Source organism: Ambystoma mexicanum, chromosome 6p, assembly GCF_040938575.1.
Source record: "Ambystoma mexicanum isolate Mex_15411 chromosome 6p, UKY_AmexF1_1, whole genome shotgun sequence".
In the NCBI taxonomy this organism is placed as follows: Eukaryota; Metazoa; Chordata; class Amphibia; order Caudata; family Ambystomatidae; genus Ambystoma; species Ambystoma mexicanum.
This window is the reverse complement of record NC_090935.1, coordinates 489553890-489570296: the sequence shown is the minus strand read 5'-3', so window position 1 is coordinate 489570296 and position 16407 is coordinate 489553890. Positions and strand designations below refer to the sequence as shown.

The window sequence follows — 16407 nt, the reverse complement described above, 5'->3', positions numbered from 1 at the left end:
GGATCCTTGCCTCCTCAATCTGACGGCACCCTCGTTCTGCCCTCGTTCTTGCTGACTGCCCTGTGACTGGACTCGCCGCCGCGCTCTGTGCCCGGAAATGCTTTTTATAATGTTCTTAAAGTCGTCATGCTCTTGGTCGTACATCATTCTCTGGCTCCGTCAAAATGGATTGAAATGGACACTGGCCCCTTAAGAGAGACCAACAGACGTGGGAGCGGGGAGGAAAGGGCGGGGCAAGAGACAGGAAGTGATATAGATGTATGAAAATAAAGGAGGTTGAACCTTGCTGGGTCTCCATGTGCTTTACTTGAGAAAAGGGCTACGGCCCAAACAACTGACAGGGCAGCCCACAACGGCAAGTTGTGTCCCCTGAACTGGTGTGACTGGAGTGCGCTGGGCGAGTCAGCCTGACATGGCCGGCGGGCGTACAAGTTGCTAGGCGGTGTGCAGGCACCGCCAGCGACCTGAAAAGAAGCAGAGGACGGGAGGAAGGCAAGCCCAGCAGTAAACGTTGTCATCTATTTTCCTTTTTCTTTTTTTTAATCTAGTCATTTTTTCTATTTTCTGTCGGAACAATGCCACTGTTTTGAAATAGTTGCCATGTGTAAGCAAATAGAAAAATAACTTTGATATACATACTTTGTCAGTGTTACTGTAAGTTTTTGAGTGCCTTTTAACATTCTTATTTTGTGCTTTTTGTTTTATAGAGTTGTCTCATAACCTGACCAGACAATATTAAGGAAATCCTTCTAGAAACCTTGTATGCTAAGAGTATGATTGTGGCTTTGTTTTCCTTTTCCTGAATGGAAGACTACAAGTACCAGAATGCAAGGTAATGCAAGCCTAAACGAAACTCTTGTGTGTTTTACTAATGTTCCTGTAAAATTTGAACATGTAACAAAGGAAACTGTAATAAGGTCACCTGTTTGTAATTCTGTCAATGGCATGCAACATGTTACATAGTTTGAAGCAAAAATCAGCAGGTGCGTCTGGGTTCCAGCCAGGTTTGTTGTTTTGGCTAGTGTGCTGACTGTGATTGTGTGCGTTTGCCCCTACTGATTTATGTTTCATTTCCATTAAACTCGCTAATGCGAGTGAAGCATTTGACTGGGTGCTGTATTTTTTATATTACCCTCTCTCCTGTCACGTTTTTTATTTTTCTGTTCTTATTTTAATTGTTTTACTTTCCTTGTAAGCTGGACTTGCCAGCAGGAAGGTGCTTGGCTTCCCCCCACTAGCCACCAGGGCCTTGAGCCTGGTTTGGTTTAGTTTATTATGTATATGGCGCGCCATACCCTGGGGCATCAGGGCGCAAACAGACGAGGATATGCTCAACTTAGTTACAAGTACATGATAAGTAGGAAAAAAAAATAGACAACAATGTTACAATAGGCAGGTATGTACAAGGTAAGGTCAGGGTCAAGGAGCAAAGGGTAACAGGGTACATGTTTCCTGCATAGTCATAAGGTAGTAATATACAGTTATGTACAGTGTGACAGATCAGGTCACCAATGTCAGAATGATGTGCTGATGTGCTGGTTGGAGGTAGTCATTCCTTTCTCACATCCAGTCAATCAGCAGCTGGGAGTGTCTCACTGTTTCACAGTGGGAGGGACCCTGCTGCTGCAGTATCATGTGTATTAACGCAGCATATCCCTGGAAGCGCAGCAGACCAGCGCAGCAGGATAGAGCCTTGCGCACCGAAGTCGAACCTAAAGTCTCGCCCATCTGTGCGCAGTTCGGGCATAGTGAGTCAGTAAGGTAATGCTAATCAATGTGCGCTCATTACTCTCACATGCAGATTTTGTGTATGATATTCTTGACACTCGTTCCCCTGATTTTATGTGCTTGACGGAGACTTGGTTAGGGGCTGCTTTTGCTCCCGTCCTGTTGCAAGCACTTCTACATGCTACCAAATCGTTCATCTGGTTAGGAATGCGTCTCACCCTGGGTGTGGCGCCGCTTTTATTTTCAAATCGACATTTAAGGTATTTATGATTCCCTGCCCCACAGCGTTGATCTGGAATCCCTGCTTGTTGGGGTCTCTCTCCCTGACTCGCACTTTACATTTTCTGCTCCTCTATAGGCCTCCGGGTTTGGTTTTCTCGAACCTTTTCTTGTACTTGCAGCTCAGCTTTAGGTTAAATATCCTTTACTCATTATTTTGGGTGATTTTAATATTAAATGTAACCTTCCTCTTGCTCCTGAATCTTTGTCAGACCTGGGTCTTTGTCAATCTGTCATTGAGTCTACCCATTCCTTGGGGAACTATTTTGGACTTGGCATTCTCCACTGAATCCTATATTACTTCTCCTACCTGTGGAACCTCTTATTTGGTCTGATCACTTTCTGGTGCCATTCACTTTCCAACCCCCTGACCCCATCTAGAGTCCCCTTCGCCACTGTGCTGTGGCGTAACTGGCACTATGTATCAGACTGCTCTCTTGACAAATGTGCTGAAAGAATGCCATGATTGTCGGCCCATTCATTTGATCTCTTTTGACCAATTGATTGAAGGCAGCAGATTTAGTCTCTCCTCTCACGATCTTCCATCCCACCTCCGTTTACGGACGAACTTGGAGTAGCCTGCCTCGAGCTTAGACGGGCGGAATGCAAATGCCGCCACTTCTATGGTGCTGCTGAGAAGGCAGTCTATAGACTTCTAGCTCATACCTATCACAAATCTATCGTTGTTGCTAAACAGACCTTCTTTACCCAGAGAGTTACTAATACTCTTAATCAACCTAAGGAGTTGTTTGCCATTGTAAAATCCTTGTCATCTAGTGAAAATCTTTCACCGCCTGTCTCTCAGTGACTCTCTGGCTTTATTCTTCATTTCTAAAATGTACACCATTTGGGCTGATATATTTAGCGGCAGCATTGGTGCTCCACTATTAATAATGTACTGGAGGTTGATGTTGGTGGCGCTCTGCACATGTGGTCAGAGTTCCCGATATTTTCTGAGGAAGCGGTAGGAAAGGCTGTTGTTCAGCTTAAATCTGCCTCTCCCTCTGATCCCATACCCTTGGCAGTTTTCATGCATATCATCCCCGGGCTGACTGACTGGATTTCCCAGACAGTCAATCTATGTAGCCAGTCTGGGTTTATTCCAGTGGAGTTAAAACAGGGCTTTGTTATCCCCCACCTTAAAAAGCCCTCCCTGGATCCTACTATTCCTGCTAATCTCCACCCTATTTAACTTCTTCCTCTGTCTATGAAACCTTTGGAGTCTCTGGTTTCCCCCCCCCCTTCTTTCCTCGTTTCTGGAGGATGCAGTTTTCTTTTTCTTTTCAGTCAGGTTTTCGCCCAGGGCTTGGCACGGAAAGTGTCCTAGTGTACAACGATGACGCCCAGATCCTGGTTTCTTTAGATCTGAACCAGGCAGAAGTGTTGTTGTGCCTGAATCAGTGCTTGGTGGCAGTTTGGGATTGGATGGGTAGAAACTGGCTGAAATTGAATGGGGTCAAAACCAAGGTTTTGGTGGTGGGTCACCTCCCTCCCCCCCCCCTAACCCGGCTCTTTGGACTCCTTCTTTTTGACCACCTTCACTGGTGGTGATTTCCCTCTCCCTGTGTCAAAACCTTTGGAGTTATTCTATCATCTACTTGGTCTATGGCTGCTCGGGTTGGAGCAGTGTGTAAGGCTGGCCATTTTCATCTGAGGATTCTGCGCAGGCTTTTACCCTTCTTACCATGCCATCTTAGAACTCTGGTGGTGGCCTCACTGGTGCTGAGCCGTATATAGTTTTTTAACTCCTTGTTTTTGGCTCAGCCAGTGGGGCTTATCCTTCGGTTGCAGTTGTTGCAGAATCTGGGCGCTTATCATTTCAGTCCTGCGTTCCTCTACTGGCTCCCTTTTGCCAAGCGCAAAGAATGTAAGGCCCTCTGCCTGATTAATCGGGCCTTCTATCGTCAGAGGGTGGTCTATCTCTTGGATAAATCCCCTCTGTGCCTCCGTACCCGAACCCTTTGCTCGGGAGTCCCGGTTTCATCTCTGTCCCAAGGATCTGTCTTTCTCAAGTGGGTGGTTGCGTCTTTTCTGTGCTGGCCGCTGTTTTGCTTTTCTGATACGTGCATTGACCTTCTGAACCACTTGCCCTATTACATGAACCAAATAGTTCTTGGACCCAGGAAGGCAATCATACACGCTTGCACCAACTATTAGAAAATAATTGACTCTTTACATGCCGTTTATTCACAAACCTAAATATACAGCTATATATTGGAATACATGCAATTGGTTATACATAAACACACAATCAAGAATGATTATACAAGGAGCTACATCACTATTGGTGTAGTTGCAGAGGAAAACATCATCTCAGTCACAGCAACACTAGCCAGTCCCAAGGCAGGTAGGCAGAGAGATCACACATGCTAACACGGTCTGGAGCGGAGCGTCCACCCTCTCAGCGAGACTTCATCACCCAGGGTTCCAATTTTCTCTATACCACCAGGATACCTCTCCTCTTATGGAGTAAAATATCCTGCCCCTCCTAGGTTGCCATCTGTCCCCGGTTGAAGGACCGAGAGCAAGCATAGGAGGCATAGAGTGGAAAAATCCAGTCAGTAGTGGACAAAAACCTGTGTTTTTTTTTTTCTCCTGCGCACCTGCTCCCAGCACCCCTTATCACTTCACCTGGACATCTCCAACTCACTTTTTGGCTTCTCATTTAGTGAACAATACAACAACTATCCTTCTGAGTGAGCTCATCTGTTTCAGAGTATAATCTTGCAACCACTGCAGAATTCATGTCTACCTTCTAACTGAGCTCACAGAAACCTAGACTTTCATTGCAGTTGGGAAGTGAATGTCCAAAATGGTCTCGCACCGGCGCCATGTTTGAAAGCTCCTTTCCGCACACACATTACACTCCACCCTTTTGGACAATCCACTTCCATATACCAATGAAACAAAAGATGGTTCCTTTTATTGACGGAACATCCTCATCAAATTGAGAATACAAGAAATACAACTACAACAAACGACCAAAACAAAAATAACTGGAAAAGCACAAATAAGTAGAGCGCAATGCCTCAGGAATCCAGGAGAACGGCTGATGCCACCAATTCCCCTGCCTGGTCCCATGTGACTTGAGAAATCGGGTCCTTCAAGCCACTGATGTGCTTTTGAATAGAATGGGAACGATCATCCAGCTCAAAACACATACCTTCAACTGCATTGCAACCCCAATTATGTTTAAAAAACAAATGAAAAATAGCAGCTTTGCTCTGCAAAATAGCTTTTCTAAAATATCTATTATCTAACAGCAGCTCATTCAAAGCTTGAAAGGTCTCATTAAGTCCTTTCACTACCACACAAGCCAACTTAATTAAGGATTTATAGCCCCCAGCAGCCAAACCCCAAACACCCACTAATAAAATTGCCAGCGCCAAAATTGCAGTTTCAGACATCAAATTCACATTTGAATCAGTCGTGGGACAAGCAAATATGATGGACAGCACGCGTAGAACCACGAATAGTAGGATGCAAAGGAAACCTCATCAGACTAAGACACGTCAAAGCACAAGAAATGTTAGCAGGAATATAGGAGTAGGTAAAGTTACTGCAGGAAAATAGGCAACCTGTAGCAAGTTTTACACTGCAAATCTGACTAGCAGTTAAAACAGTAAAATTGCAGAACATGTTATTGGAGACATCGGTACAAACGGACATAGACCGGGCACATAGGTTTTCAAACGTCAGTGCCACTTCGATCATTAATCAAGTTCAATTGTTAAGTCATAACACATCTGCGGAAGCAATATCGTAGGTGACAATACGGGTCATATTCCTCCATTTGCGATCCGTGTCCATACAAAATTTGCAATATTTATAAACCGAAAAAGCACCTCTGACATTGGAATCCTCCACGAGAGAATCATTGTGCAGTACTCCAAAAACGTGCCGTAATACAGGGACCGGCATTGGTACGCTCACCAGGCATGTCGAAATTGGGTTCGGAGCAAAATGAACATCAGCCAAGCACAAATGGCCAGGAAGACCATACATTCTCAGGCTGCTCAACAATTGCAGCATAGCCATGCCGCACAAAAGACATGGAAGTTGCGGAAGGGGCAACACATCACTCCCATGTCCACGACGTTTCCTCAAGGAGTCACGATACAAACGGGCAGCAGGCAACGAGGTAACATCAAATCCGTCAGTTATCATCCAGATTGTTGAATTCGGCTGCAAAATGGAGACATTTTCCACCGCTTCTCGTATGTCTTTGGACTCTCCCGAACGACTCTACACAAAGCCACAAGCGCAAACGCCACAGACGGGGACTGAAAACACAAATTTCAGAAAAAACAAGATCTCCATGAAGTACATCACTCGCGTAAATAACATTTGTCAGCTCGAACATGACTCCATTTTTTTTTTCTTCCCCCGGTTCCATTGCAAGAACAACTTGGTCCTCCGCTGCTGCAATTACATCTGCCGGAACCGGTGTACCACTAGGTTTTTCAACCCAAACTTTCGCTGCCGGAACCATTTTGTCTGATTAGCCAAAACATTTGTCGCCACGTGTAGTTATCACAGTGGGCGACTCTCCCTTCTTCACCATGGATCATTTTACAAGTACAATGATCAATTGTGCAACCCTATCACCTCTATGGATAGGTGGCATGTTTTTGCTACTATTGATTAGAATCACTTTAAGCCTTCCATGATAATCGGCATCAACAATCCCTCCCAATACTTGGATTCCCCTCAGTGCTAGTCCAGATCTAGGGGCGATTAATCCCATATGTTATACTGGAATCTGTGCTCCAATTGCTGTGTCAATAACCCTTATTCCTCTAGGTTCTAGCCTAATCTCTTCTCTTGCATGTAAATCCACTTAGCGGTCTGGTCTTGTTTACATAGTAGAGGACCGCCCTACGCACATCTAGTGTGTGTAGTTTCACCTCAGCCGAGCTTTGTGGGTCTTGGAAGAAAGCCGGAAGCTCGATGGACTGGTTCACATGGAATTTGGAAATAAACTTAGGTGAAAACCTAGGGTGTGTGCGTAAAACCAGTTTATCTTTATGGACAGTAAAGAAGGGATCTTGCACTGACGGAGCCTGAATTTCACCGACTCTTCTTACAGATGTAATTGCTACTAAGAAGGCCGTTTTGTAAGTCAGGTGTTTGAGACTGCTTTTGTGCATGGGCTCGAATGGGGGGCCCATATGAGCTTAGATAGCACCACGTTAAGGTGGTGGGTTTGAAATAGGAGGGTGAAGTCTCTTTACTCCTTCCATGAAGGCTTTAACTACTGGTACTTTCCACCACGACACCTTGTTATGGGAAGTGGTGTATGCTGACAGCGCTGCCAGGTGTACCTTCAGTGAGTTAAAAACCAGTCCTGCGTCCAGCAGGTGGAGCATGTATGTAACAATAAAGGAAGGAGTGCAATCAACTGGGTTGATTTGTTTATTCTGGCACCAGATAACGAATCTCTTCCATTTGTCAAAGTAGAAGTGCCTTGTGTAAGGTTTTCTAGAATCCTTTAGGATGTCCATACACCTCTGGTAATTTGAGATGTCCGAACTCTATGATCTCAGGAGCCATGCTGCCAGGTTCATTGAGTTGGGTTGAGGATGCACTGTTTGACCTTGGTGCTGGGACAGTAGGTTATACCAGCCCGGAAGTTTAATTGGTTTGCACACCGCCAATCTGCGCAAGTGTGGGAAACACGGTTGTCTTGCCCACATGGGAGCAACTAGGACGAGCGTCATCGATTCTCAGTTCATCTTGTTGACCACCTTCCTGATTAGAGGAGTTGGTGGAAAAGCGTATGCACACATCCCTGACCAGTTCATCCACAGGGCGTTCCCCTGGGAGTCTGGTTGGGGGAACCTGGATGCAAATCCTGGGCATTGTCTGTTTTCGCTTGTGGCGAATAGGTCTATAGTGGGGAAACCCCACTGAGAGAAGATATCTTCTACGACTTCTCTGTGTAGACACCATTCGTGTTCCTCTGGGAGGAGGTCTCTGCTCAGAGCATCCGCCAGGGAATTGAGATCCCCTGGAACATGTTGCGATGACAGGAAGATATTCCGTCTGAGTGCCCATATCCAGATTTTCTGGGCAAGCTTGGACAGATTTGGCGACCGAGTCCCTCCTTGCTTGTTCAGGTAGAACATGGCTGTAGTACTGTCCGTCCGGATTTGCACTGACAGATTTAACTGGTAGGGCTCAAACGCTTGAAGTGCTTTGAATACTGCCAGAAGCTCTAACAGGTTGATGTGATTCTTGGCCACTGAGTGCCACCAGAGACCCTGAGCTGTGTAGTGGAGATGGTGAGCTCCCCACCCCATCAGGCATGCATCGGTTTTGACTACCGCCTGTATCTCAGGATCGTAAAAGGGTTTCCCCTTGGACAGATTCTCTTGTCCACCAGTGAAGGCTTTGTACAAGTGTTGGCGAAACGACCACTAGATCGTCCCACTGACCACTTGCCTGAGACCACTGTTTCGCCAACCATTCTTGCATGGGACGCATGCGCAGGCGCGCGTGGGGGACCAGGTAAATACATGACGCCATCATGCCCAGCAAACGCATTGCTTTGCGTACCTTTAACTGGCGACCGGACTGATATTGCGGAATTTGCAGCAGTATATTCTGAATTCTTTCCTCAGAAGGAAAGGTCAACCCATCCTGAATGTCTATCATAGCTCCTAGGAACTGTTTGGATGTGTTTGGCACGAGACTTGACTTTTTCTCGTTTATTGAAAAACCCAATTCGAAAAGGAGGTCGATTTGTCCTTTGAATGTTTGCTCTGCAAATTACTGGGGTCTCCCCCGTGATGAGCCAGTCGTCCAGGTAAGGGTACACCGGGATTGCCTCCCTGCGTAGGTGTGCTGCCGCCACCGCCAGTACCTTGGTGAATACCCTTGGAGCCGAAGCTATCCCGAAGGGCAGTACCTTGAACTAGTAGTGCCGACTGTCCACCTTGAAGCGCAAGTACTTTGTGCGCTGGGAACATGGAAATATAAAAATAGGCATCTTTTATGTCCAATGTTGCCATGTAATCCTCCTTTTTTTTAGGAGGGGGAATTGTCTCCTGCATGTTGTTGCCAGACGGCAGCCTGGCGCGTTTCGTCACAACCTAGTGGCTTGTTCACAGTAACTCCTCCTCATGAGGAAGTTCATTTTCAAAAACACCCAAGTGATGAACATAGTAAAGGTAACTTAGACAACACACTCTGTATCTAATGGCCATGTTTGTTTGGGCTTGCAAGTATAAGTAACGGTTCCACAGAATTGCATGTAATCTGAATCTCGACCCTTCTTCCTTCCTTCCTTGTCGAGAAGGAGTATTCATCTGCAATTTCCCCTGCCTCGCTCGCAGGCCTTTACCCGTCATCGCCTGACACTTCGAGCAGGCCTCTGTGTCGTGGCCTTCTCTGCGGCACCACAGGCACGATCGATGAAGGTCTGTGATCGACATTTTAGAACTGCAGTCCTTGCACTTCTTGAAATTCGAGCGAGGGGTAGTCTAGGTCGATGAGGAGGACATCTTCGATGATTTGTATATGAAGAATGGAACTGCCTAGCACAAAATGGTAACAAGGCGCGCCGAGTCTCCAAAGCAACACGTTCTGCAGAAAAACAGAACTGAGGCCAATGGGCACCATGCGTGCTACTTGTATATATAATGACGTCCTCGACGGTGGCTTTCGAGGGACATCGACTCGACGTCTTCACCGCACGGCGCCCCTATGTCGAGAAAACTTTCGATGCAGCCGAAGCTGGACAAGAATATCAAAGATGAGGAATACGTTGGAGGACACAATCCATTTGAAGAGCCCTTTTGCGCACAAGGCCATGAACAGGCAGAGATTAATGAGAGGGTAGCCGGCCTCGAGCAACAGATGTAGTATATCTTGATGAGGCAGGAAACTGCTGAGAATAGGTTGAGGCAGAACAAAATCAGGCTGAGAGGTATTACTAAAAAAAAAAAAATCGCTGATGGCGAACTAGCCAACTATGTTCAGGCTCTCTTTCGGCAAACCTTGGACATCAAGGAAGATGAAGCAATAGTACTGGATAGAACACATACGGTATCAGCCGAGTCAGAATTTGCTCCCAGATGTCCTTAGCAGAGTTCACATATTTCAACTAAAAAGAATGGATCATGGCTAAGTCGATGAAAACCTAAAAGGGGTTTGCTTCCAAGATTCCTCCATATTAGTTTTTCAAGATCAGGCCCAAGTGACATCACACAAAAGGAGTCTGAAGGTGGTTACAAGCTGGCTAGAGAAAAGGACGTATGATATAGGTGGATCTTCCCATGCAGGCTGAAGTTTGAATATCAATGGAAATCCTACAGTATTGTAAAGGGAGAGGAGGTCGTGGACCTAATGGGAATGGACGATTGTTACCCCACCATCAGAGTTGTCTCTGGAGAGAGAAAGAGAAAAAAGAGTGAAGAGACTGCCAAAGAAAGAGGGATGGAAGAAAGTTTGGCCGTATTCTAGGGGAAGGGGTAGGGGAGTGCGCATCACAAAAACTACCTGAAAAGGACCGAGGACAGGTATTGGGAAGGAACATAACAGGTTTTACTGGGGAGGGATGAGTTGCAAGTCTGAATGTTTTGGCAGAACGTACTTTGGATTTAAGGACTTGTCAAGGTTTGGGATGTACAGCCTCATGGAAGCTCCAGCAGACTGTGGCTACTAGGGAAAGGGTGTGAGGTTAACTTTGATGGTTGGAGATGGGGCGCAGGAAACTGACCCCAGGACTCTGGGGGCCTCAGCTTGGTCCTGTGGGGAGTGTCAGTGGAGGGGCATAAATTATGTTTTGGTTGTTGAGGGGGGGGGGGTTTAGGGAGTACATGTAACACTCACCTGGTATCCACAGCGACACCACACAGTCTGGCTGGACCCTTTGTTCCCTCTCGAACCTCCTCCCTTGGTAATGCTTCAGAGAGTTGGGTCTGTAAAACAGGAGTACTGGGTACAAACTTAATTGTTCCTTGCTGCTTACCCCCGCCTCCCTTGAAAACCAGACCTTCCCTCGGACCAGTTATCACCTTGCTTTTTTGTACAATGGGCTCTCCGTCCTGCTTCTCTATGCAGGGGCGCGTAGCTGGAGCGGGCATGCTGCGATGGAGTTACTTCACTGGAGCGAGCCCTGTTCGAGTCCAGTCCTGCTGTGACTCAACTTTGTTGAAGTAGGTTGCTTCTTCAGTTTTGATATTACAGTCTCTCTCCTTTCTTTCTTCCTCCTTATTCTCTTACTAATGTCTCAGTTTTCTTTCCTCTAGGTGTGGGAAGTGATTTTTTTTTTTGGGCGCTGCCATGAAGATCGGCGTGGAGCATGAATTGGTAAGCAAATGCGCGTTGTGCGACGTTGCTCCGAAAGTAAAGCGCGGTGCGCAGCGTTAATTTGCCTTTCTTGTGCTAAACTGTGTCTCTTGTCTTGCTTGCAGGCCGCTGTGATGTTCCCAGGCAAGCGTCTTGTGATTCCTTAATAAGAATGAGATCGATATCCCTCTCTCTCTCCCCCTGAGAAGGATGCGGCGCCTAGCTGTTGGTGTTCCTGAGAAGGATGCGGCGCCTAGCTGTTGGTGTTCCTGAGAAGGATGCGGCGCCTAGCTGTTGGTGTTCCTGAGAAGGATGCGGCGCCTAGCTGTTGGTGTTCCTGAGAAGGATGCGGCTCCTAGCTGTTGGTGTTCCTGAGAAGGAAGCCGCGCCTAGCTGTTGGTGTTCCTGAGAAGGATGCCGCGCCTAGATGTTGGTGTTCCTAAGAAGGATGCGGCGCCTAGATGTTGGTGTTCTCTGGACCGGGTAAGAGATGGACCGAAACCAGCATGCTCGCAGGTAAGTGCTGAATGATGTTCTTGTGCTTTCAGGGTACGCGATTCCAGGATTCAGCAGGTAAGGAATTCAGGATGCAGAGCTGGACGAGCTAGACACAGAGCATCACGCTGCGAACCGCAGAGTAACGCGAAGCGTGTTCCTCTGTTTGGGCGTGGCTTATACAGCCACAGATATCCAAGGCCCGGCCACACCCAAAACACTAGACTGCATGGCTCAGTTCTTGGAACTGAGCTATGTGGAAGCCTCCATGATGGACCCTGCCCATTATGAAGTCCAAGCCCTGTATTATTTCACATTAAATATGAACCTGGTGCCAGGACTGACTCCAGGAGAGTCTTTGGCAAGGCTTTTGAGGCCATAATAGGAGACCCTAACTTGGCTCCATGGGGAAGACTGGCTTGCCTATGAGGGGTAGTGGTAATGACAGTACATTGTTATAAGTAGTTTGAGGTGATTTATGGTGAAATGATTGGGATAAAGAGGAGGTGTTGGTTCACAAAGGTTTCAGCGAAGCGACATTTGAGGGAACAGAGGACAGCGAAGGGTGATGGTGGAATTAGTGTTGGTTACTCTAAATGTAAGGTCTTAATTCCCTTTCCAAAAGGTGCTCAATTTTGAGAATGTTAACGGAAATGAAGGGATCGGTTGCCTTTCTTCGGGAGGCCAACTGGATGTCCGGCGATGAGAACGAGATGTAAATCCTTCCCAAACAATACTTTCCAACTAGCGATTGTAAAAAGAGATGGGTAGAAATCTTGATAGGCAGGAGTTGGGCTTTGCTTAAACAAATAATTTACAGGGATCCAGGGGGTAGGTCCCTGGTGCTTATAGTGCTTATAGAAGAGCAGATATTTACATTTGTCGCGCCTTCTGAGCCTAATGAGCATCAAGATCATTATATTAAGGTGCTGCTAGGTAGGTTGAGGGGACTTTGCATGGGTCTGGTAGTAATTGGAGAAGACTTCAATTGAGTGATGGACCCTGCGATGGACAAGACGCTCTGGCAAACTGTATATTACAGGTACCGGCAGGAATTGGCAACGCTTCTTAGGGAACTGGGTTTAATAGAAATCTGGGGTGTCTTAAAGAAGGGGGAAGAGGGATTATAAGCATTTCTTACTGGTACATAGGGGCTTCTCCAGGATTTACATGATTACTAGTTTGGCAACACTGGTTCACAGGCGATTGACATAGCCTCCGATATCCATCAGATTAAGCCCTGGGTACAGATGGAGGTTGATAGGCCCCTGAAGAGCAAAAGGAAACAGTAGTGCCTTAAACTAGTTTTCCGAGATATATCAACTAAAGCACATATAGAGGAGGTGATCCGAAATTATTTTCTGGAAAACGATATTGGGGATAAGGACTGGAGAATGATTTGTGATGCCACAAATGCAGTTATTAGAAGGAAATGTAGAGGTAAGATGGCTGCCTACGGTTTATAGTCATAATGTCGAAAAAAAAAATGTCGACAGACAAAAATGTCGAAAAAAAAATGTCGACAGACAATAATGTCGACATCCTATACTTATAATGGAAAAAGTCATTTTTTCGAAAAAAAAATGTCGACATTTTTTTTTTTGACATTATGACTATAAACCCTTAAAACTATCAACACCTCACCCAACACCCCCCTGCCACCCCCCCCACACACCCCCCAACCACCCTTTCACCCCTCATACTCAACACATACCAATTATTTATTTATTTATTTATTTATTCAATAAATAAATAACCTAAAAATGATCATTTACTATGGGGGGGTCCCCCCCAACCCCCCTCACCCAACACCCCCCTGCCGCCCCCCCACACCCCCCCAACCACCCTTTCACCCCTCATACTCAACACATACCAATTATTTATTTATTTATTTATTCAATAATTAAATAAATAAAAAATTGTATTTACTATGGGGGGGTCCCCCCAACCCCCCCTCACCCAACACCCCTTTGCCACCCCCCCACACCCCCCCAACCACCCCTCATACTCAACACATCATATATATATTTATTTATGTATTTATGCATACACTAAATTAATGTCGAAAAAAATATCGAATAATGTCGACATTTTTGTTTGTCGACATTATTGTTTTTCGACATTAATTTGTCGACATTAATTTGTCGACATTTTGACTGTCGACATTATTGATGTCGACATTATGACTGCACACCGCTGCCTACATGAGGGCACGAAAATCAATGCACATGGCATTGGAGCGGGCAGTGGCTAAGGCAGAACGGGAACACAAAAATGAAAAAAGGTACATGGAGGTCATTGCAGGAACTTACAAAAGTGCAAACGGAATTAGAAGCACACCTAGTGGACTGGTCAGTGCAACTATTACTATAATCTAAACAATTCTATTATATAAAAGGAAATAAGCCTAACAAATTACTGGTGCCAAAATTATGTAAAACGAAGGAAATAAACTATTTTACAGTTAAAAGATGAGGCAGGTGCTAAGAGGAGAAAGGGGGATATACTTGACATTAAGAAAATCCTACAGACAGTTGGTGAAGGAAGAGATGTTGGATTCCGAGGGTCAATTAGAATGTTTGCTGAAGGCGGGGATAACCGAGGTATCGTTAGAAGATAAGGAATTATTGGAAGCTCAGATAACCTCTGTGGAAGTGTGTAGAGCAATAGATACTTTGCTGCATGATAAAACTCCAGGATCTGACAGATTTGGGAATGGATATTACAGGGCATTTCGACCATGGCTGCCGTTGCCTTTGAAGCATCCCCCTTACCCTCAGCTTGGTCAAAGGATATGGGTTTTTTCCTCTGTCACCATTACTCAAAACTTGTACTGCTCCAGCCATCACACTATATCCCAATATATATGCTAAAATCTTGACTAAGCAACTAATGGGAGCATTACCCAGGATCATACATCAAGACCAATCCGTGTTTATACTAGGGCGTAATAAGAGTGATATTAGGAGAGCAGTTAATGTAATTGAATGGGCTAGGCAATCGAGTCAGAAAATGTTGGTGGCAGCATTAGATCCTACACAGGCATTCAATAGCATGGATTGGAGGTATTTGAGGTCTATGATGGAAGCTTTTGGACCTACGTTTATATGTCTGGTTTTGGCCAACATTAATATACTGACCTTAAAAACTAATGTTAATAGTTGGTTTTCTGCACCTATTAGCATACAGAGAAGTACTCGGCGGGGCTGTCCTCTTGCCCTGTTAATGTTCACATTATCAATGCAGCCTCTAGCTTGTGCAATACGGAGGGACAAAATAGACGATGGGTTTTAAGTAAGGGGAGACATCATAAAAAAATAAAAATATAAAAATCGCACTCTGTAAGGACGATGTTTTGTTGAATTTATGGAATACGGGTCAGTCATGGAAATGTTGCTGAATTTCAGAGAGGTCTCAGGATTTGTGATCAATTACTGCAACTCTAAAGTACTTCATATTTCTGTAGTACTAGAAAAGGGTTGGGGCATGGAGTCAGCACTATCCTCTTATTTGTGAAAAAGAAGGGGTGCACTAGCGCTGGTGGCAAAGTATGAGATATATGTGGCAAATATTCTCCCGCTCTGTTGAAGAGGATTTGAAGTGATAGGATTTACAGGAACCATCCTGGTTCGCTAGAAACTTAGTGGTCAAGATGAAACTTCTTCCTAGACTATTATATGCACTTTGGGCGCATCCTATAAAACAGGGTTAGAAATTGAGGGGAGCTGGGAGCCATTTAGCTCCTGCTTGTTGCCTAGATGAGCCTAGTTAGTTGGATACCGACATATACCAGGAGCCACGTTTGGCTTGCCAGGTAAACTAATTTTGAACACACACACACGTGAATTTAACTCTGTGCATTTGGGACAAGCTATAAATAAGCATTAGGAGACATCTATGTAATGTTTAAAGCAGAAGGGGTCATAAATAACTAACACAATTATATGTTTGCATCTTAGGTGGAAGTTACATTTGTGGAACACTACTAGCTTCTCGTTCCCCAGTGGTAGCTTCCGATCACAGGCTAACGCTGACACCCAATAGCTACTTTTAGCTCCGGCTTATCCAATCTTAATTTCGATCCCTGATAGATCCCATCATTCATAAAGAAGCTGCAAAAAGAAATATTTTCTGTTGTATGGAAGAAAAAAAGGACGATGGTTTTCCAAGCTCATTCTTATGTGTTCCCCCATTACTGGATGGGTTGGGCATTACATAGGTCAGCAAAATGCACCCATGTTGGATTTATCGTTGAAATCAGGCTCTAAATGCTGGTGTGATGTGGAACAAGGGGTTGTTTCCAATTCCCCAAGATCTCTCCCATTTCTGGGTGCAGGGGTATGCGTGAGAAGCAGGGGGCCCATTATTGAAGACTACTAAATGGCCGCTGGGGTACTGGAATTAAGCACTAAAACGAAAGGTCTGAAACCGGGCTTGGGTCCTTTTTTTGACGATATAAATCACAGTTTGATCCAGGGTTGGTTGATAGGTTTTGGGAGGGCTGGAGAGTTCAAAACACAATTTTGCTGGCAGATTTATTTAACGAGGGAATGCCCCTTACACATGAAGCTTGTAAGGGGAGGTTTCAAGTGGGCGAAAGGGAAAGATTTC

The 16407-nt window shown here is 45.4% G+C and overlaps 1 protein-coding gene across 4 annotated transcripts in view; it reads left to right on the top strand.

Moving 5' to 3' along the window:
- Positions 1–16407, top strand: part of IL6ST (interleukin 6 cytokine family signal transducer) — a 612349-nt gene that overhangs the window by 25259 nt on the left and 570683 nt on the right. For all 4 annotated transcript variants that reach the window (XM_069627291.1, XM_069627294.1, XM_069627293.1 and 1 more), the window contains exon 2: positions 708–832. In XM_069627291.1, coding sequence (XP_069483392.1) covers positions 826–832 — 7 coding nt within the window. In that variant the 5' untranslated portion in view covers positions 708–825. The remainder of the gene's footprint in view (positions 1–707; positions 833–16407) is intronic.